Source organism: Antechinus flavipes, chromosome 2 (assembly GCF_016432865.1).
Source record: "Antechinus flavipes isolate AdamAnt ecotype Samford, QLD, Australia chromosome 2, AdamAnt_v2, whole genome shotgun sequence".
NCBI lineage: Eukaryota > Metazoa > Chordata > Mammalia > Dasyuromorphia > Dasyuridae > Antechinus > Antechinus flavipes.
Genome location: NC_067399.1, coordinates 658,022,313 through 658,046,124, shown reverse-complemented (window position 1 = coordinate 658,046,124; position 23,812 = coordinate 658,022,313). Strand labels below are relative to the sequence as shown.

At 38.2% G+C, this 23,812-nt stretch overlaps 2 protein-coding genes across 2 annotated transcripts in view; one reads left to right on the top strand and one right to left on the bottom strand.

Moving 5' to 3' along the window:
* The window catches only part of CTNNA3 (catenin alpha 3), a 1,962,241-nt gene that overhangs the window by 1,150,436 nt on the left and 787,993 nt on the right, over positions 1 to 23,812 (bottom strand). The window lies entirely within an intron of this gene.
* The window catches only part of LRRTM3 (leucine rich repeat transmembrane neuronal 3), a 225,483-nt gene continuing 214,102 nt past the window's right edge, over positions 12,432 to 23,812 (top strand). The window contains exons 1-2 of the mRNA XM_051982590.1: positions 12,432 to 13,097; positions 13,456 to 14,990. Coding sequence (XP_051838550.1) covers positions 13,094 to 13,097; positions 13,456 to 14,990 — 1,539 coding nt within the window. The 5' untranslated portion in view covers positions 12,432 to 13,093. The remainder of the gene's footprint in view (positions 13,098 to 13,455; positions 14,991 to 23,812) is intronic.

Below are 23,812 nucleotides of genomic sequence, written 5' to 3'. Positions count from 1 at the left end.
GCCTGCACAGATCTGCAGAGAAATTTCATCACCTGGAAGCTCTCTATGCCAATGACATCACAGCTCTAATACTCTATCAATATCTCTTTCAAGCGGTATTACACCATGAAGGACAATTGCCAATCATATTTGATGGCAAATGACTAGGGTTTGATCCTGTGAATCATTTGCATGTCTCTAGACAATTTCCCCTCACCAGGAATCAATGAAAAGGTGATTCCAGAAAATAGTGAAGGTGCCTTCTTGCTCTTTAATTATGATCCTTTATTTGCTTATTTGTTTATCCAAATCAATAGAGGGCAGTCCCTAGTGTGGGAGGTCTGTTGCCCAACAAAATATACATAACAAAATCTGGAATTTGGAACAAAAATTTGCTGAAAACATTAATACTTCTGCATGACTCCCTCTAGGTAAGCTCATTCCATTCTTTCTATCTTTCATTTGTATGGGAAGTCAAAACAAACAAACAAAAAACCAAAAATCCTCAGGTGGCTACAGATACACTTCTTAGACAGCTGCAGAAAAGGCAGCATTTAAAGTGATCCTAAAGGGGAATCGAAGGGGGGATAAATCAAAAGTTAAGTGGTAGCAATAATGATTTCCTGACCCAAAATCATACAGAACAGTAATGCTAAATTCATATAGCCCCAGAACCTTGGGGCTACATATTGACTTAAAAACAAAACATGGATTATTTATACTGTATCTTTTATTTTGTTAAGCATCTTCCAATTACATTTTAATCTAGTTCAGTTGCACTGGGAAAGTCGTGGGCTACTTGGATCAGTGGTCCTCAAGTTTGACATCACTGATACAGAAAGTGGGGATTAAAGGGTTGTTCCTGAGAGTCTGACCAAATGTAACTCAAAAAAGCAAAACAATGAGATACAAGCAGATTCAGGGAACCTAGATTCAAACCCTGTTTCTAATGTTTACCATTGTTGTGACTATGATTGTGTTAGTTAACCTCCCAGGTTTTCAGTGTCTTTGCCTAAAAATGAGTATTTGAATACATAACCTCTGAGGTCTTTTTGTTCTGGATCTAAAATGTTGTGATCTCACAACAGATTCAATACATTTGTTTCCCTAATTTCATTTACATGAGGCCAGGTTTAGATGAATAGGTGTTCCGAGTTGCAAAAAAGCTTAAATTCTAGAGACTTTTTAGGGACAAAAGATTAATCATCAGCAAGGATTTTCCTTTTTTATAGGGTGGACAAAATACTGAGATAATAAAGATAATAAAATATTATTATTTTTTCTGAATCTCATGCCATGTATGTGAAAATGAGTTCCCCAAAAAGCCTAAAGCTAAAAGAAAAATAGTAGGGACTGCTCATTCTTTTAGGAAAAAGGAGACACCTTAGCAAGGGAGCTCATCTGAAGTCAAAGGTTAGAAACAGATATTCTGCTCCAGAACCATCTTCCAAGCAAAGTCTAGTGTTACCATAAGACCCACAATGTGCCACTTGGCAGGAAAGGTTAACAGGAAGCCATTTTAGTACAAGCAGCATAATGACATCACCAAAAACCACCAATGGCCCTACCTCATCTTTCCAAATCATCTTTCCATAAATCATCATATATCTTCAATGATTTATGGAGTTGCCATTTCATATTATGTCTTGGTCAGATGTGCTCCCGATATGATTCTCCTTCCAGATGAATTTCCCAAGTATATCTGATCTTTCCATTGATTATATGTCTAGTGGGAGAGAATGGCCTACATTTATGTGGGGGGGGGAGGTGGGAAAGTATTCAAGTGCTGGGATTTTTTGTTACTATTTAATCTGTTGAAATATCTTTGTTCGAATTAATTGTAGGCTTTAGCTAACTAAAATTTTTAAAACTATTGATGAGAACTCAGGAGCAACACTTTTTTGAGTTGCTACAAACTCGTAAAGCAACTTTGAACTGAGATGTATTGTCTAGAGGGTCCATGAAAAGCCATCATACTGATGAAAAGAAAGAATTAGATTCCAAGTTAATCTAAATGATGTTCAAATCCCAAAAACTCTCAATAAAGATCAGTACTTCTCTAAGCCCTATTTTTCTAAGTTTATAATTTGAATGTTCAATTCACTCTGGACAGAAACTTGGCATTAAGGGGTCATTCTGGGTATGAATCTGTTTACCCAATTAAAACCAAATCTGTTCAGTGGTTTGAAGCTCTCCAAGCACAAATTAAAAGAAATTCAAATACTTCCGGATATTTGATACTTCCCTTGTGGCCATAGAACTTTTAAAAGGATTCAATGATTTGAAAGGAAGTAACTTTTCAGAGAGTTTGTGGTTCCATTCCATGATTCATATAGATATGAATGAAGTAGCAAAGGTACATAATGGGGTAAAATTTTGCTTGTACTGGAAGGAAATTGGAACTACTTAACTTTCCTGGAAGGGAAAGATGTTATGATTCAGGGAAGGATGTTATGTTTTATGAAAAAAATTCAAGAATAGTTTCCTGTTTTAGAAGGGAAGTTATGCTCTTTGAGTACCAGAAATGTGTCCTCATATGTTCAAATTCATCATCCAATTCTTGAGAAACAGTGAGATGTAGTAGAAAGAGCATTGATCTTGGAGTTAAGAAAACTAGGATATAGCCACATATACTCTGTATAATGGTAGGAAGTTAAGATACCACTGTTCTATGGAACAAAAGATCTGTTTATAAAGCATGATATATGTGTGTGTGTGTATTTATATATGTGTGTGTATGTGGATTATTATTATTATTAATGCATCCATGATTTATTTTCCCAGTATAATTACTCCCTACAGCAAAGCAGATTGCAACTCCTCTGTTCTTTAGCACACAACCTTCCTGAATTGCTTAATCCAAAACCAACCTTACTCTGTAGCAATTGTCCTCATTTAGTCATGTAAGTCTGACACATGTCAGTACCCTTATCCCCCATATTGCCTTCCTTTTGATATCTCCAAATTGTCCTCTATATGAGAATTAGAAGCACACTTCTCAAATATGATTTTCAGCTTACTAATTCCCTAAACCAGATGCATAGTGATCCCTTACAGCAAATTTATGATGTAAATACATGACATTCAAATTTCTTGTCATTATTTGAGCCTGAATCTTCTGAGCCCACATTGGTCTCATCAGCCACAGTTGGGACACGCTACATTTTGACTCTAACTGATGTCATTTTGGTCTTCTTCAAGTATGATGAAGAACAATCAACCCCCCAATCAACTATTCACTCTCCTTTAAGCACACCCTCCCTTCTATTTTAGTATCATTCCCCTCTTCCTAGTCACATAAAGGTCCTTGTTTTTAGCTAGTCGTTATAAATCTCCCCTAAAACTTTAGTTCCTAAAGATATAACTTAAATTCTTCTCACTTCCAACTCAATCCTACTCTGCCATCATTTTCATTATTATAAATAATATAAATATTTCATTATTTTATTTAGTTAGCAAAAGACTGAAAAAAACTAAGAAGGATCTTAATGGTAAGATGTTAGACACTTCCCATTCTTTAGAGAAGATATTTAGGGGATGAGGATTTTGCCCACTCTCAGGGTCTTGGTGCCCTCTGCATTCTGAAAACAACTTTAACTCTCTAGTGCAACATCTATAGCTCAGCATTCTCTATCTTACCTGTTTTATTCATTCAAGCATTCAAATAAGTATATATTCAGCATCCATAATGTACCCATCATTGTGCTGAGCACTATGGGGAGCAGAACAAACAGAACTCACATATAGCCTCTTTTCCTAATGGGGTTTATAGCATAGTTGAGAAAATAAGACAAATATAAAGAAAAGTTTTGTAGCAAGGGATTTTAGTTCAATTTGAGTTAAGTTAGCTTTTTTGCTAATCTTCACACTCAATTCATGTTTCTACATTTATAGATTTGTATGTACTCCTTCATGACTGCCCCCATGAATTTCAATCATCTCCATCAAAGATTTGAGCCAAACTTCCAGGAAGTTCTCTGTGGTTGATTTCACATGGAATACCTATAGAAATACTGAGATGTGATCCTTAGGATCCAACACATTTCTGAGTGATCTTCCACTAAACTAATTCTTCCTGGAGAATACATAGGCTCCCATAGATCTGCCAGAATCAATCCACCTATTTTAGCTAACTATTCAAAATCACAGAATCACAGAGTTGGGGTAAATTTTAGAGATCATACTTCTAACCCCCACTGACATAGCTGGAAAGGAATTGCCCATTCTCTGCTTGAAGATCCCACTGAGACGGGACCCATCACCTCCCAAGTCCAATCTACTAGGACATATCTGTAATTCTTAGGGAATTCTTCCTTACATCATGCTACATTAAAAATCTTTTATATTCCATCCATTATCTCTTCCTTCAATGGCTAAATCAGATGAGTCTGGGTTGTTAAGGTGGAGAATTTCCACTCTGTCTTCTGGTGAAGTCTCTCCCCAATTCTATATTACAAACCTTCAAATATTTGAAGAAAATAGCTATCACACTTCCTCCAAGTCAGTCTTTCCCCTAGGCTAAATATTCTTGGTTCATTAAATAAAATTAATGGTCTCCACACAGGGCACCATTAATTTTGAAAAAAAAAAGGACAAGATCTGAGACAACTTCATCTTAGAAGAACATTCACCTCTCATGACCATTCATTCATATTTGTATATATAGAGATATAAATATATGAGCCCATATCAATAACTTTATACATATACATATATATTTAAGGGATAAGGCACTCACAACTTGGGAGAATATAAAAATATAAACCTTTTAATTAATCATTAAAGGAAGCTAGGAATTCTAAGGGGACAGAGGTGAAAAGAATGGGTAAATCAATGGTGGAGGCAGAGGAGGGGCAGCCAGTGACAAGTCAGTGAGACAGAAGATGAAAGTAAGGCAAATCCATGTGTATATCACAACATATGCATCAAGATATAGAAACATGCTAATAATCATAGGCACCCAGAGCTTTGAGATTCAAGAATTGAAGTTGTGTGGAGGTTTGGGAAAGCTCTCCATCAAAAAAGCCAACACTTTACTTGCCAATATTATGCCAGACTGTGATCAATGCCAAAATAATGAACATTTATAGAGAGCTTACTATATGCCAGGCATTGTGCTAAATCCTTTGAATTATGATCTCATTTGATCCTGACAACTATCCTTGGAAGTAGTTGCTATTATTACTCTTATTTGACATATGTGGAAACTAAGGTAAGGAGAGATCAAGTGACTTGCCCAGGGTCATACACCTAGTAAGTGTCAGATACCATATTTGATCTCAATCTTCTGGACTCCAGGATTAGCACTCTATCTATTCTACATGCTCTGTATAGGAGGCATATATAGTGCTTAAAAGTTTGTCAAGCACATTACAAAAATTTTGTCATTTGATCTTTATATGTGAGCCCTGTGAGAAAGATATTATTATTATCTGTAATTTACAGATAAGGATGCTGACATTGAAAGTGGTAAAATGACTTACTTCCCCCAAGTTTACACAACTAGTAAGTGTCTAAAGCAGAGATCAGAGCCTGGTCTTTGTGATGAAAAGTCACGTGCTACACTGCCCCTAAGAAGCAATTGTAGGAATATTGAATCTAGGGATCCTTTTATAGGTAGAATTCTCTTTTTCTGTCAACACAATTGATATATAATTATCAATCTCAAGAAAAACAAATAAAAGGAAAACATATTTATGCTCAACAGTGTTTCCTTAAGAATCTAAAGCCAAAACCAAGCTATAAATCCAGAAAAGCATCCTGATGGTTTATAAGAAACCAGGGTGTCATTATTGTACACCCTTCATTTTCAGAGTACCAATGAAATTGTGGGCTGATGCCTTGATTTGCAAATGAATTAGATTTAAATGAGACAGAGTCTCATCCACCTCACCCTCTCTTCCAGAAGCATCAAAGTTCAATGGTGGGACAAAATCAAGATGACTGGTGATGGTCCTAGATACAGTGGATAACCTTGTCGTCTTTAATGTTTGAGCAAATTCTCTGCTATCAAGCACCTGTTTCAGCCTCCTTTATGGCCACTGGGGCAAATTATTCTCTAGGGGAAGTATTCACAAGCCCTAAATCATCAAGGGCTTTAAGACCTCTTGGTTACCTTCGACCTAATTTAGGGTGTCTGGCAAGATGGTTTTACTAGGGTTGACAATGCTACGGCTTCTTAGAATCACAGGTAAGAGTTGGGTGAGAGATAGGCACCAAAGGTGAATGAGCAGTCCTGAAAAGGGCTCAATAAGCTGTCACACCAGAGAAACACACATCCCCAAGATACCAGAAAGTACAACCTCCTACTCCTCCCATAGGTCCCTTCATAGTGATTAAACCTTGAGTCTCAGAGACTAATCTCCTCTCTGTGTAGATTCATATATCTAGCCCCCAATTTTCCTACAAGATCCATTCTCCCATCTACAACAATCTGCCAGACATTTCCAACAGGATGTCCCCCAGACTTTTCGCACTCAACATATGCAGCCAAACAATAAACATTTCCTAAGTACCTGCTATGTTCCAGGCAGTATGCACAGTGATGAAGAAACAAAGACAAAATGAGAGTTCCTTCCATTTCAGGACTTAGTCTATGGATTCCACACAGAGTTTATTTTCTTCTTCCGTAAGCCCATCTATCCTACTAACTTCTTTATTTCTGGTGAGAGCACTACCATTGTTCCAGTCATCCACAGTTACAACCTTGAAGGTCTCTTTCACACGCAATTCTTGTTCAATCTCCATAGGCAGTGACTTGCCAAGTCTTGTCATTTCATTGTCCATCACGTATCTCATATCTGTTCTTCTCTCTCAACTCATCCAATCACGCTAATTCATGTCATCATTATCTCTCACATTGACTAATGTAACGGCCTCATAACTGGGCTTTTCATATCCAATCTTTCTTCTTTCCAATCCATCCTCCACACTTCTGCCAAACTGTGATTTCTAAAACCAAACTCTGATTCAGTCCCCTGCATTATATTTAAGAAGCTTCAAGAGAGCCCTATTGCCTTTAGGATAAAATACAGTTTCTTGTTTTTGGCCTTTAAAATCCTTCACCATCTGGCTCCAAACATCTTTCCAGGTTGATTATACATTCTTTTCCCAACTCCCTCACACTCTGTGTCTTAGCCAAGCTGGCATACATGCTGTTCCTGGTGCATGGCAGCCCATTTCCCATTTCAATGACTTTGCACAGACCGTCTCCCACACCTAGAACGCACTCCCTCCTCACCTCTTAGAATCCCTAACACCCTTCAAGGCTGAGCTCAATCCTGATTTCCTAAAAGTGGTAATTTTTAATCCAACTTCTTCCTGAAACATCTTCGTGTGTACATAATTATCTACATACCTTCTCTTCCCCCTTTGAAGATTGTAAGCTTCTTGAGAACATGGATTAGTTCCTTCTTTGAAATTTTTGAATCCTCAACACTTTGTACACAGATAGAGATGGACTAGAAATGAAGGCTACATATATGATTTTCTTGATATGTCTTTCCCAAATGAGGAAGCTTCCTTGACAAATGCTAATTGATATCTTCTTTGTGATTCAGATGCTTAAGATATGCCTGTTCAATTGTTGAATCCAGAAGATGATGATAAAATTAATTTATCAATCAAAAAGGCAGATTGAAGGAACTGAATTTCCTTCTAGATCTAAGATACTTGATTTAGATGATTTAGAGTTATACACAGTTTAGTTCTTATTAAAAATGGTAACATCAAAATACTAACTATATTCATTATAAAACATAGCCAAAAATAATTTAGTAAGAAACCATTTAGTATATGTATACCACAGCTAGGTTTTTATCCCGAAGAGATCAAAGAAAAAGAACAGATCTAAGCTTACAAAAATATTTATAGCAGTTCTTTTTGTGGTGGCAAAGAATTGAAAATTGTGGGGTTTCCCATCAATTAGCAAATAGTTTGAAGAAGTTATGATGTATGGTTGTGTTGGAATATTATTGTTCTGTTAAAAATTGTGAGGGAATTATTTTAGAAAACACAGGGAAGATCTATATGAACTGATGTAGAATGCAGAGAACAGAACAAGGAGATCACTGTATATAGTAGTGATATATTGTGATGATGATCAACTATGAAAGACCTACCTCTTCTGATCAATACAATTGTCCAAGACAATTCTAAAGAAAGCATGACAAAAAAAATTATATATACTTCCAAAGCATACTGATGAACTCTGAATACAAATGGAAGCATAGGTTTTTTTTTTTTTTTTAGCTTTCTTCCTGTGTTGCATAAAGATGCATAAAATGGAAATACATTTTACATGATTTTATATATATATATATGTTTGATATTGTTTTAGTTGCCACCTTGATGGATGGGGAGGAACTAAAAGGAGAAAGAAAGTTTAGAACTAATTTTTTAAAAATGTTACAATAAATAAAATTTAATATATGTAAAAATAAAGAACCCACTATATACAAAAATCAGTATTGGGTGCTGAGAATGTGAGGACTGAAACCAAAATGGACAAACAAAAAAGAATCAAAAATAAAAGTCTCTATCCTTTTGAGGTTTACATTCTATGGAATTATCAGAGATTCTGTAGTAGACCAAAATGATACCCATTATTCATTGTCTTGAAATTCACAACCTATCAATCAATGAGTATTTATTAAGAGCCAAACACTGTGCTAGATACCAAAGATGGAAAAACAAATAAGACATATGTATTACCTCAAAGATTTTACATATCATCAAAGCAAACAATGAGCACACATCTAAGAAGATGCAAAATATATGCTAAATAAATTCAAGACAACAGGGAAGGATGCATTCCCAACAACAAAATTGCTTGTGATCGAGTGTTTAGTCTATGGCTATCTACAGAATTTAAAAACGAGGAATCCCAAAGGTCACCCTGATTGCCAGTGATGCTCTATTCACTTTATAAATATCTATATTGATTTGAAAACCAATGACATGGATTCATTAGCTTTATATCAATTTTTCCAAAAAAAATGCAGATGGCATATTTTGGCTGTGACAGAGTAGCAGAAAGATCCTTGTACTAGAAACATTTATGTGAGAAGTCAAATTCTATAGGAACTGTGTAATGATGAATTTTGTGAGACACCTTTAAACACCCTGCCTTTTAAAAAATTCCTTGAATTCAAAGAAGGCAACCTCACCCTTCCAGTCCACCAGTCTCAAAAAAGATGGCCTCATCTTTGACTCTTCCCATTTTTTGACCACTAGATCTAATCATTTTCTAGGTCATGTCAATTCTTCTTCCATGATGTCTCTCACATGCGTTCTCTTCTCTCCAATCATTTGAACATCTTTTTCAGGCCCTCATCATTACTCTGAGTTATTTAAACAGTCTCTTCAAAGGACTCTCAGCTTCTAGTCTGTCCCTTCTCCAATCTATCAGCTTCCTAATTAGCACAATAATTAGCAATCTAACCAAATCACTTGAATGTTCATGGTCCTGTATATCATTTCAAAAAAATACAAAATCCTCAGCTGGTCATTTAAAGCCTTCTGTAATCTATTTTCTTAAGATACATATTTTTTTCATATGTGTGTATGTATATATACATATGTACATGTAAATGGGAAATTATACATACATACATACAAATGGGAAAATATACATATATATGTATTAATATTTTCCCAGTTATATATAAAACAATTATTTTTACATTTTTTTTTAAACTTTGAGTTCTATTTTCTCTTCCTTCTTCCCTCCCAATCCTCCCTCAATGTGTCATTGAGAAGGCACATGTGAGGTTACATTAAGCCTATATTCTTAAATTTATGGCTTATTAGGGCAGCTAGATGGCAGAGTGGCTAGAATTCTCAGCTTAGAGTCAGGAAGAGTCCAATTTCAGGTATTTATAAACACATATACACAATAAAATACACACATGTCTATATGTATACATATATACACATGCATGTGTATACATACATATGCATACACATATATGTATACTGTTTCTATATGCATATGTATACATTTGTTGGTACAAATATCTATACTTCCTCCCCTTCAGATGATGATGTCCAGCACTTAGTATAGTATCTGGTACATGGTAGGCATTTAATAAATGTTGATTATTAATATAGCTATAAACTTATCTATTTATATGCTATATCCATGGGTGGCTGGTACATGTTTGACCACCAGTTTCCTTGGGAAGATGGATACATTTGAATGATTAATATTTTCTCAATCATTTTTTGAAATCTACAAAATTTACAGAACAAAAAAATCAAATCATGATTGTAGTATTTGCTGTTTCTGAGTAATTATGTTGAAAATTTAATAATCAGCACTTTGAGCTAATATAATATAACACACTTCTGGTTAGATCTTTTAGAATGTAGAATATAAGCTCTCTGAGCACAGGAGTTGCTGTTTTTCATTTTTTCTCTCCACTGCCAAACATAGAACCCTGTAATCAGTCAGTCAACAGACATACATTTGACAAGGACAGTACTGGAATCCAAAGAAAGGAAGGAAAAGAAGGGGAATAGTCCTTTCCCTTCTTTTCATTTCAATAATGAAGCCCACTTAGAATAGATGGAGCATGATCTCAGAAGGGAGTCCCCAAAAGCTAACATGTAGAAGGTACTGAACAAAAGCTTTGGGGTTGGGATTGGTTGGCAGAAGACACTCACAGACTGGGGTTGGTAACACTATTGAAATAACTGAAGAGTTCTCAAGTGGAAAAGTTTCAGATTTGGGGATCTCACTAAAGGAGAATGCATTTAATCAGAAACTCTCATTTAGTGTAACCTAAACCTGGCCACAACTGCCTTCAATGATATTCCTGGCAAGTGGTTAGCCAGCTTTGACTTCAAGAAGGCTTCCCATTTGGAGGGAGCACAGTTACAGATCTAGTCCAAAAATCGTATTCTTGCCACTCCTGGGATTCTCTCCACTGCTACAGCTATTGTTATAAGAGCCTCATTTAGTGTAATCTCCCTTCAGGGCACATAATGGCATCTCCATGAACTGAAAGAATTGAAGCAGTTTCTTAAAGCACCTCACTTAGTGCCACGAGTACCCTTAAACCCCAGAAGAATGGGCTCATTAAGTGACCTTGTATGGACCCCAAGAGTAGCTCTACATTCTGTTTGGTGGAGCGGACCACTCTGTTTAGACTCTTGTGCTTATGATCCTTTTAAGATCTGCCAGGGAGGATGCCAACATGGAGAGAAGTCAGTCTTGCCACCAGAAAGTCCTGCGTTCAAGTCCTAACTCTGGCCAACCTTTCAATCTAGAAAGCTCTCTAACACTAAAAACTGCAGTCCCAGTACCAGGCTTCAAACAAAGATTGTTTCCTCAGTCTCATAAGTGTTTCCTATACTAGCAGAATCACTTGTGAAGTCCCCAGCCTTCTCTCTCAAGGGACGTTGATTCTTAGACATAAAGTTGACTATCTAATCCAATCTTCTCATTTTACAAGTGAGGAAACTGAGGTCCAGCAGCATAAGTGGCAGACAGGTAGAATTTAAACTCAAATTCTCTACTCCCAATCATGTACACCTTCAATTGTAACAGCACTTAAAGGACCAAGATTCCTATCTGACTTTACTCTTTATTTTCTTTATAATTTTAATCTTTCCCTTTCCTTCCTTCTCTCCCTCCCTGCCTCTCTCCTTCTCTCTCTCTCTCTCTCTTTCTCTCTCTCTCTCTCTCTCTCCCTCCCTCCCTCCCTCCCTCTCTCTCTTTCTGGCAATTGGGATTAAGTGACTTGCCTAGGGTCCCACAGGATGGTGCTAGATCAACTATGCCTTCTAGCTGTCCCCTTTTTATTTTCTGTAAGACTTTAGACACATTACTTTGTCTCTCTCAGATTTAGTTTCCTCATCTGAAAAAGTCTCAATTTGGATTTTGAAGGAAGAGTTTGAAGAATCAAGAGTTCTTTTCCTGAGACCTGTGAAATCATACATTTCTTAAAAAAAAATTCGATAATTTTATATTTATTTACTCAGTTTTTTTTTTTTTTTTTAAATAATCTCACGGATTCTCTTTTATATATTTAAAAACATGATGCTGAAAAAGGGGTCCCTAGACTTTCTCTGATTGTCAAGGGTAATCGAAGACGCAATTCCTCCCCCTCCCTCCCGCAAAATAATAATAAATAAATAAAGGTTAAGAATCTCCGAAGTGGATAATCCCTAAAGTTCCTCCCAGACCTAAATCTAGGCTCTTCAAATTCTCCTGGATCAAATGAATGGATCCAATCCAGCCCCTGAAAGCCCCGACTCGGAAATAAGCAGGAAGAGAAAAAAGTGGCCCCTTTTTGGTCAAGCGGACCACCCCCATCCGTGTCCCCCCGCTTGAGCCACCCAGTCACCTCTTCTTTCCCAGCAGAGAGCTTGCTCATTTGCAAGATAAAAGAGGCTCCCGGTTCTGCACATGCCCATAATAGACTTCACCACTGGAGGCAGCTTTACATAAGACTGGATTCGGGGGGACCAGAGCAAGCAGTCAGTCAGTCGGGGGAGCTTTCAGCATGCCAGGCTGCAGAAGGGAGCTGAACTCCTGCACGGTGGCGGCGGCGGACGCGCAGCGGCAGCAGCCAGAGGGGATGCTACTGGCTTCCGTGCTCCCGGGAAGCGGCAGCTCCGCAGCCGGACCCAGGGCTGCTTAAGGGAAGTAACTGCTGGGCTATGGAATACAGATGTGGTCGCTCTGCTAGCAGAGGCTGGCCCCAAGGAACACAGCATGTTCTTCTCTGAGGAGAAACTGTAGAAGCAAGTTGTGGTTAGGGGGAGGTTTGGGTGGGTAGGGTTTTTTTTTTCCCTTTCATTTTATCCCCCCCCCCTCCTCAAAGTGTAAAGATGCAAAAACGGAACATTCATGAAGATCCCATTACCTAGGAGGAATTTCGACTTCAGCAGCGGATGCCCACTTGGCATTTATTTGTTCTTGGAGGGTTCTGCCTGGCAGGCAAAGAATAATGTGCCCAAATTGGTCCATCTCCCAAGGGGTCCAATTTTTCTTCCTGGGTGTCAGCGAGCCCTGACTCACGACAGTGCAGCTGACAGGGGCTGTCATGCTAGAGGTACCCTAAGCCAAAGCAAAGGACCTAAGGAAGACCTGTGAACAGCACAAAGGATGGGTATGTTTTGTCATTTTTCTTCTTTAAAAAAAATGTGGAAATATCTGTCTGTTGATACATTTTATGTAGCCTGTACATAAATTCTGGCTTAATTATCATAGAGACTGTCTTGCCTTGTATGACTGTAGAGTCAATTGCCTGCCAGAGAAATGCCTTGCTTAACTCTTCGACCATCTCAAAAGATGGTTTTCTTTAAATGGCAGAGAGGATATTAGCTGTTAAATTGGGGGATCCTGATTTGGAATTGAAAAAAAAAATCTTGAATGCTTTTTTTATTTTTTCCTTTGCTTGATTGAAAAAAAAATACATGAATTCTTTTTTTGGGGGGATAACTTTTCTAAGTTGTTTTTATTTCCAGGTTTCAATGTAATTAGGCTACTGAGCGGATCAGCTGTAGCCCTGGTAATAGCCCCCACTGTGTTACTGACAATGCTCTCTTCTGCTGAACGAGGATGCCCTAAGGGCTGTAGGTGTGAAGGCAAAATGGTATATTGTGAATCTCAGAAATTACAGGAGATACCCTCAAGTATATCTGCTGGCTGTTTAGGTCTATCCCTTCGCTATAACAGCCTTCAGAAACTTAAATATAACCAGTTCAAAGGTCTCAACCAGCTCACCTGGCTGTACCTAGACCACAACCATATCAGCAATATAGACGAGAATGCTTTTAATGGCATACGCAGACTGAAAGAGTTGATTCTGAGTTCCAATCGCATCTCCTATTTTCTTAACAATACCTTCAGACCTGTGACCAATTTACGGAACTTGGACCTGTCCTATAACCAGCTGCAGTCTCTGGGATCAGAACAATTCCGGGGCTTGCGGAAGCTGCTGAGTTTACATTTGCGGTCCAACTCCCTCCGAACCATCCCCGTGAGGATATTCCAAGACTGTCGCAACCTAGAACTCCTGGACCTGGGCTACAACAGGATCCGAAGCCTGGCCAGGAATGTCTTTGCGGGCATGATCCGCCTGAAAGAACTTCACCTAGAGCATAATCAGTTTTCCAAGCTCAACCTGGCCCTGTTCCCCAGGCTGGTCAGCCTGCAGAACCTCTATCTACAGTGGAATAAAATCAGTGTCATAGGGCAGACCATGTCCTGGACCTGGAGTTCCTTGCAGAGGCTGGATTTGTCAGGGAATGAAATCGAAGCCTTCAGCGGACCCAGCGTTTTCCAGTGTGTCCCCAATCTCCAACGCCTCAACCTGGATTCCAATAAGTTGACATTTATCGGGCAGGAGATTTTAGATTCTTGGATATCCCTCAATGACATTAGCCTGGCCGGGAACATATGGGAATGCAGCAGGAATATCTGCTCCCTGGTCAACTGGCTGAAAAGTTTCAAAGGGCTGCGGGAAAACACCATCATCTGCGCCAGCCCCAAAGAGCTCCAAGGGGTGAACGTGATCGATGCCGTGAAAAATTACAGCATCTGTGGCAAAAGTACCACCGAGAGGTTCGAGCTGGCCAGGGCTCTGCCCAAACCCACCTTCAAACCCAAGCTGCCCAGGCCCAAGCACGAGAGCAAGCCCCCCGCCCCCCCTACAGTGGGGGCCACCGAGCCAGGCCCAGAGAGCGACCCCGAGGACACGGAACACATTTCTTTCCACAAGATCATCGCCGGCAGCGTGGCCCTGTTCCTGTCAGTGCTAGTGATCTTGCTGGTAATCTATGTGTCCTGGAAGCGGTACCCGGCCAGCATGAAGCAGCTGCAGCAGCGATCGCTCATGCGGAGACACAGGAAAAAGAAAAGGCAGTCCCTCAAACAAATGACCCCCAGCACCCAGGAATTCTATGTCGATTACAAGCCCACCAACACAGAGACCAGTGAGATGCTGCTGAATGGCACAGGACCCTGCACCTACACCAAGTCAGGCTCCAGGGAGTGCGAGGTATGAATCCCTAGTCCTAAGAGAGCTGGCAAATAGTGGGGCTGTCTGGAACTGCACTGACTCCGAAGGGAAGCTGGGGGAGGGGGAGGCTTGAGGAGTGGGTGGATGTTTCTTGTTTGTTTCTTTCTCCTCCCTAATCCCCCCTCCCCCAGGGGGATGTCAATTTCAGCTCCACCTTGATCTTCCTTTATTTTTTTTTCCCTTTACAAAGTCAACTCGTTGCAATTTAAACACCGCTATCTAGGAGTCGCCTGAACCCCCAGATTTAGGAGAATCCCTTCTTGTACAAGAACCTTCATTGATTGCATTAAAGTCTCCCTTGTTTTAAGATAAAACTTCTTTCATCGGTAATCCCCTACATCTGCAGTCATGCTGCTCCCTTCAGGCCAGACCTGCATACAGTGGAGGGTGGGAGGAGTTGCTTTGCATTTCACTGAACACATCTAAGGGACCAGGCAGGAATTCTGCTCTCCGAGGGATCCCTTCATTTGGGAAAGAGGAGGATTGCAGAAATATAGCGGAAATAGAGCTGGGTTTAAAAAAAAAAAAAAGCAAAATTATGTCAAGAACCTATCAAAAGATGGTGCTAGATTCAAGGGGCACCTAGTCCTTTCAGGAGTGGAACCTGTGGGAGAAGGATGATGCTAGAATGAAGGAGCACTTAGTCCTTTTCAGGAGTGGAACCTGTGGGAGAAGGATGGTGCTAGAATGAAGGGGCACTTGGTCCCTTTCAGGAGTGGAACCTGTGGGAGAAGGATGGTGCTAGAATGAAGGGGCACTTAGTCCCTTTCAGGAGTGGAACCTATGGGAGAAGGAAAGGGTTAAAAATGCAACTAGGGAATTGCAAAATGGAGTGTGATGAGTGCAAATGCAAAGTTTCTAAGTGGTTGCCTCTCTTTTGAAACCCATGCATGTGAATTGCTGCTGATTTTCCCCCTACTGTTGGTTTCTTTGGACATTGAAATGGCACTGCAGAAAAATGGTCAAAAGGCGGACGTGAAGAGGTGCCAGGGAAAGATTTTAGAAAGTAAGGTTGAGGAAGGAAAAGAGAGCTTTTAAAGACTTGTGGTATATATGGTTACAATGGGGTAAATGATGTTTCTGTTTTTCTCCTTTTTTTCTTTTTGTCTTTCTTTTTTTTCTTCTTTCTTTTCCAATTCTTTCACAGCTTCATAGTAAGGGAAAGCAGCAAAGCTTAGGAGCTTAGCCTGGGTTCTCTGTTTGGGGCTTTTTCAGGCCGTCCTGTTTCTGAGCTATGCACACCACTGCTCTGATGGCTAACTAAGGCTTCATTCAGAGGCTGGAGAGGAATCTTTCCAAGACCACATCCCACCAGCCACAGGCTTTGTAGGGAGTGGGGCGGGGAGTCCTTTTGGGGAAACTCCTTAAGAAATAAACAAAATGACTCCTTATAAAAGACAGAAAGAAAGAAACATTTAAAAAAAAAAAAAACTCCATCATAGTTTCCATTTGTTTCTGTATTGCAGACGTTAGGGAGATTCAGGGATATCCATGGGTAATGTGAAATCTTCCATCAGCTTGGCTCTGGCCAAATTCTGATGGCATCCTGCCAGCTGCATGCCCATGCTTTCTTATGCCACTGGCAAAAGTTTATTGACTGCAGCATTTAATATCCCCAGCTAATGTATTTAAACAATTTATATCACCATGCAGATGAGCTATTCCTTTAAATCTGGGGAGGGAGTGGGTTATAGCTGTGGAAATTGTGGGGGGAGGAGGTGATGGGTGGGTCATTTCTTCTTCCATCCCCCAAACCCAACAGCTCTTTTACAGAAGCTTTATTCAGGGATGTCCACAGCTCGGCTGTTGGATTTAAATTGGCTTGCTAAGCCACACGTCCACGCATCTTCAACCATGTCACTGTGTCTCTAAAACAGGACCACTGCAGCAAAGATAGGAAAGCAAATGGGTGCTAGGGTGTTTTTTGCCTTTCATATTAAAAAAATTTGTAAAATCAAAACTGTGTTTCCCTGGAATTTTAAGATTTTGCTTTTGTAGGAGAAAAAGAAGGTGATGCTCCATAGAATACAAATTGCAATGAAAGTAGACGTTGGGTATCATAGATTCATTAGCAATAAAAAATTTAAAACCATTTCCTAGTCCTTTTCCACCATAAAACTTTGTTTTGGTTTAGAGGCCAACACAGATGCCCAAGGCAGAGGGGATGGCTTGTTACTGCAATGTATTTAACTGTGTCATACTGCTATTATCTATTGGTTTGTGGTAAAGCATCAGAAATTCCTAGCTGATAAATCATGCAGGTTGCTTATCTACTGTGCAGGAAGAAAAAAAAAAGAACTGGGTAGTTGGAGCTTCTTCGATGTGGGTAACCAAGTTGTAATTTTGCAGCTTTTTGTGAAATGTCAGTAAAACTGGACCCATCTCAGTCTGAAAGGTTCTTGAATCAATTTAGCTTGTATGTGTACTAAAGGTGATTATATTAATTAAAGGTGCTGTTGTAAGTGAAAAAAAAATGACATGTCTAGTCTGTGATTTCATCTGTGTCTCTCATGTGATGGACACTAACTTTCTTGGCAAAACATAGACATTAACATTATTGTTATATTTGACTTCTGTTGAATTTTGCTCTTTCCTCCCTTCAATCTTACAGTACTCCATACATGTCATGTATATCTTTAAAACATTCATATTATACTAAGTAGTGTTCCCCAAATAAATGCAGAATCGGTGTCCAGAAGGGAATAGAAGAGGAAATGAATGATTAATATTTAGAAGACGAGCATTAACTTGCTCATTTTTTATGCCCAATGTTGACCATAAATGAAACCCCAGACAGGAACCAAGCTAAAAGCTTCAGACAAGAAAATCCATGTTGAATCAGGGATAATAATGGTTTTTAATCTAGTTGTGTGAGTGCCAAGAACATTATAACAGCCATATTGCCTATACAATAACAAATCAGTAGCCACCAGATCTCCTAAATATTTTCTCATAGAAGGAACAGGCACTTGCCATGCTAGGGCCATGCTTTGAGAAAATGGGGGATTCATGCAATACTTGGTTGCTGAGCAGGCCACATGTCTGCATTAACTTGCTTTTTTTTTTTTTTTTTTTTTCATTTAGGGAAGAAACAGTTCTAATGGGAACAATAAAATGATCATCAGAAACCATCAGGAATCTAAGATCTGGGTTTGAAACTTACTATAATTCCTAACTAGCTATGTGCCCCTGAGCAAAGAATTTTCCTTTTCTGAGCCCTTAGGGTTTCTATATCTATAAAACATACATGGAAATATCATCTATTTAATCAGACAATGGCGAAGATCAAATGAGTCAATGTAGGTAAACCATTTCCCAAACCTTAAAGGGATGTGTGTGTATGAAAGTTATTATTATCATTATTATTTTAAATGATGATGAGATGATTGTGATGATATAATCTTGTTTTGTATATTACTTGTTTGTGAATCCCTTTTAATTATCTTGTCTCATCTGATCCTTACATTGATCTGGTGTGGGCTTTTATTATGCCCATTCTATAAGGGAAGAAATTGAGATGCAGAGAAGGAAAGCTGCCATGAGTCATATAGCTAGTTAGGGTATAGAGGAAGATTCAAATCAAGATAATCTATTTACAATTCAAAGAAACTTCAGAGATCATCTAATTAAATCCAGCCATTTTACAGAGGAGATCACTGAGACCTAAAGGGTTTAATTGATTTTCTGAAAGTTCTAACACAGATTACTAGTGTCAGAGCTAAGATATGAAAAGGAAATTCTCTCATTCTCAAATCCAGGATATATAAACTCCATAACAATCTGCTAAATGTCAGCAGGTCTTCATATCTCAGAAGAAAGAGACCCCTCCATTTCCCTCACCTCATGACTTTGCCAATGTCCACTGATGGTTGTGATAGATTCTTTTCTCATGGCAAATTTAAGAATTACTCTTGTTATTTTTGTCATTTACACCCTTGAACTCTCTGGTGGCAATCATCAATACCTAAACCTTGTCAATTCCTTGCAGGTTGCATAGGGTAATAATAAAACCCTCCAGTCTCCGGACATGGGGAGTGAGAAATGCAATATCCATGTCATAACTCAAAAGTGATAACAATTACACACTCTCTTCCACTGATCTCTAGAGGAGAGGTCATGTCTGAAACTTCTAGTTAGACCTTTGATTGCTCTCGATTCAAGCTTATAAGTGGTGGCTTTTATCTGCTCTTCAGAAATGCACCTTGATTTCCTTCCCAGGTCTGTTCTAGGCTGTGGGACAACACAATCTCAGTTCAGCACCAGGGAACAAATTCTTTTTTTTTTTTTTTTTTTTTTTTTTTTTTTTTTTAATTTTTTATTTAATAATTACATTATATTGACACTCATTTCTGTTCCGATTTTTTTTCCCCTCCCTCCCTCCACCCCCTCCCCTAGATGGCAAGCAGTCCTTTATATGTTGGATATGTTGCAGTATATCCTAGATACAATATATGTTTGCAGAACCGAACAGTTCTCTTGTTGCGTAGGGAGAATTGGATTCAGAAGGTATAAATAATCCGGGAAGAAAAACAAAAATGCAGATAGTTCACATTCGTTTCCCATTGTTCTTTCTTTGGGTGTAGCTGCTTTTGTCCATCATTTATCAATTGAAACTCAGGTCTCTTTGTCAAAGAAATCCACTTCCATCAAAATATGTCCTCATACAATGTCGTTGTCGAAGTGTATAATGATCTCCTGGTTCTGCTCATTTCACTTAGCATCAGTTCATGTAGGTCTCTCCAAGCCTCTCTGTATTCATCCTGCTGGTCATTTCTTACAGAACAATAATATTCCATAACATTCATATACCACAATTTACCCAGCCATTCTCCAATTGATGGGCATCCATTCATTTTCCAGTTTCTAGCCACTACAAACAGGGCTGCTACAAACATTTTGGCACATACAGGTCCCTTTCCCTTCTTTAGTATTTCTTTGGGATATAAGCCCAATAGAAACACTGCTGGGTCAAAGGATATGCACATTTTGATAATTTTTTGGGCATAATTCCAGATTGCTCTCCAGAATGGTTGGATTCGTTCACAACTCCACCAACAATGCATTAGTGTCCCAGTTTTCCCGCATCCCCTCCAACATTCATCATTATTTTTTCCTGTCATCTTAGCCAATCTGACAGGTGTGTAGTGATATCTCAGAGTTGTCTTAATTTGCATTTCTCTGATCAATAATGATTTGGAACACTCTTTCATATGAGTGGTAATAGTTTCAATCTCATCCTCTGAAAATTGTCTGTTCATATCCTTTGACCATTTATCAATTGGAGAATGGCTTGATTTCTTATAAATTTGAGTCAGTTCTCTATATATTTTGGAAATGAGGCCTTTATCAGAACTTTTAACTGTGAAAATGTTTTCCCAGTTTGTTGCTTCCCTTCTAATCTTGTTTGCATTAGTTTTATTTGTACAAAGGCTTTTTAATTTGATGTAATCGAAATTTTCTATTCTGTGATCAGTAATGGTCTCTAGTTCATCTTTGGTCACAAATTTCTTTCTCCTCCACAAGTCTGAGAGATAAACTATTCTATGTTCCTCTAATTTATTTATAATCTCGTTCTTTATGCCTAGGTCATAGACCCATTTTGATCTTATCTTGGTATATGGTGTTAAGTGTGGGTCCATGCCTAATTTCTGCCATACTAATTTCCAATTATCCCAGCAGTTTTTATCAAATAATGAATTCTTTTCCCAGAAGTTAGGGGCTTTGGGTTTGTCAAACACTAGATTGCTATAATTGACTATTCTGTCTTGTGAGCCTAGCCTTTTCCACTGATCCACTAATCTATTTCTTAGCCAATACCAAATGGTTTTGGTGACTGCTGCTTTATAATATAATTTTAGATCAGGTACAGCTAGGCCACCTTCATTTGATTTTTTTTTCATTAGTTCCCTTGAGATTCTCGACTTTTTATTGTTCCATATGAATTTTGTTGTTATTTTTTCTAGATCAATAAAATATTTTCTTGGAAGTCTGATTGGTATAGCACTAAATAAATAGATTAGTTTAGGGAGTATTGTCATCTTTATTATGTTCGCTCGGCCAATCCAAGAGCACTTAATATTTTTCCAATTATTTAAGTCTGACTTTATTTGTGTGGAGACTTTTTTATAATTTTGCTCATATAATTCCTGACTTTCCTTTGGTAGATAGATTCCCAAATATTTTATGGTATCAACAGTTATTCTGAATGGAATTTCTCTTTGTATCTCTTGCTGTTGGGTTTTGTTGGTGATGTATAAAAATGCTGAGGATTTATGGGGATTTATTTTGTAGCCAGCTACTTTGCTAAAATTATGAATTATTTCCAATAGCTTTTTGGTAGAATCTCTGGGGTTCTCTAGGTATACCATCATATCATCTGCAAAGAGTGATAGTTTGGTTTCCTCATTGCCTACTCTAATTCCTTTTATATCTTTCTCGACTCTTATTGCCGAGGCTAGTGTTTCTAATACGATATTAAATAATAATGGTGATAGTGGGCAACCTTGCTTCACTCCAGATCTTACTGGGAAAGGTTCCAGTTTTTCCCCATTGCATATGATGCTTACTGATGGTTTTAAATATATGCTCCTGACTATTTTAAGGAAAAGTCCATTTATTCCTATGCTCTCAAGTGTTTTTATTAGGAATGGATGTTGGATTTTATCAAATGCTTTTTCTGCATCTATTGAGATGATCATGTGGTTTTTGTTTGTTTGGTTATTGATATAGTCAATTATGCTAATAGTTTTCCTAATATTGAACCAGCCCTGCATTCCTGGTATAAATCCTACTTGGTCATAGTGTATTATCCTGGTGACAATTTTCTGTAATCTTTTTGCTAATATTTTATTTAAGATTTTAGCATCAATATTCATTAGGGAGATTGGTCTATAATTTTCTTTCTCTGTTTTCAGCCTACCTGGTTTAGGTATCAGTACCATATCTGTGTCATAAAAGGAGTTTGGTAGGACTCCTTCAATCCCTATTTTTTCAAATAGTTTATATAACATTGGAGTTAATTGTTCTTTAAATGTTTGGTAGAATTCACATGTAAATCCATCTGGTCCTGGGGATTTTTTCTTAGGGAGTTGATTGATAGTTTGTTCTATTTCTTTTTCTGAGATGGGACTGTTTAGGATATTTACTTCTTCCTCTGTTAGTTTGGGCAAGCTGTATTTTTGGAGGTATTTTTCTATTTCATTTAAGTTGTCGAATTTATTGGCATAAAGTTGGGCAAAGTAACTCCTAATTATTGCTCTAATTTCCTCTTCGTTAGTGGTGAGTTCTCCCTTTTCATTTTTAAGACTAACAATTTGATTTTCCTCTTTCCTTTTTTTAATCAGATTTACTAAGGGTTTGTCTATTTTGTTGGTTTTTTCATAGAACCAACTCTTAGTTTTATTAATCAATTCAATAGTTTTTTTACTTTCAATTTTATTGATCTCACCTTTTACTTTTAGAATTTCAAGTTTAGTGTTTGACTGGGGGTTTTTAATTTGTTCCTTTTCTAGCCTTTTTAATTGCAAACCCAATTCATTGACCTTCTCTTTCTCTATTTTATACAAATAGGCCTCTAGAGATATGAAATTTCCCCTTATTACCGCTTTGGCTGCATCCCATACATTTTGGTATGATGTCTCATTATTATCGTTTTCTTGGGTGAAGTTATTAATTATGTCTATGATTTGCTGTTTTACCCAATCATTCTTTAGTATGAGATTATTTAGTTTCCAATTATTTTTTGGTCTACTTCCCCCTGGTTTTTTGTTGAATGTAATTTTCATTGCATCGTGGTCTGAAAAGGATGCATTTACTATTTCTGCCTTACTGCATTTGAGTTTGAGGTTTTTATGCCCTAATATATGGTCAATTTTTGTATAGGTTCCATGAACTGCTGAAAAGAAAGTGTATTCCTTTCTGTCTCCATTACATTTTCTCCAGAGATCTATCATATCTAGCTTTTCTAGTATTCTGTTTACCTCTTTGACTTCTTTCTTATTTATTTTCTGGTTTGATTTATCTAATTCTGAGAGTGCAAGGTTAAGATCTCCCACTATTATAGTTTTACTGTCTATTTCTTCTTGCAGCTCTCTTAGTTTCTCTTTTAAGAATTTAGATGCTACCCCACTTGGTGCATATATGTTTAATATAGATAGTGCTTCATTATCCATGCTACCCTTTAGCAAGATGTAGTGTCCTTCCTTATCTCTTTTAATTAGGTCAATTTTTGCTTTAGCTTGATCTGAGATCAGGATGGCTACCCCTGCTTTTTTGACTTCACCTGAAGCATAGTAAATTTTGCTCCAACCTTTTACCTTTAACCTGCATGTATCTCCCCGCTTCAGGTGTGTTTCCTGTAAACAACATATTGTAGGATTCTGGCTTTTAATCCATTCTGCTAACCGCTTCCTCTTTATGGGGGAGTTTACCCCGTTCACATTTATGGTTAGAATGACCAATTCTGTATTACTTGCCATCTTGTTAACCCCAATTTATGCTTTCCTCCCTTCTTTCCCCTTTCCCCCCTTCCAAGTATTAAGCTTGTGAGCACCCCTTGCTTCTCACAGCCCTCCCTTTTTAGTGTCCCTCCCCCCGCCTTAGAGTTCCTCCCCCTATCTTACCCCTTTCCCTCCCAGTTCCCGTATTCCCTTCCGCTTAGCTTATTCCTTCCCTTTCCACTTTTCCCTTCTCACTTTTCAATGAGATGGGAGAAGTTTCACCATAGATTGAATATGTCTTAAGATTTTTCACTTAAAGCCAATTCTGAAGGCAGTAAGATACCCACTATATTCATCCCCCTC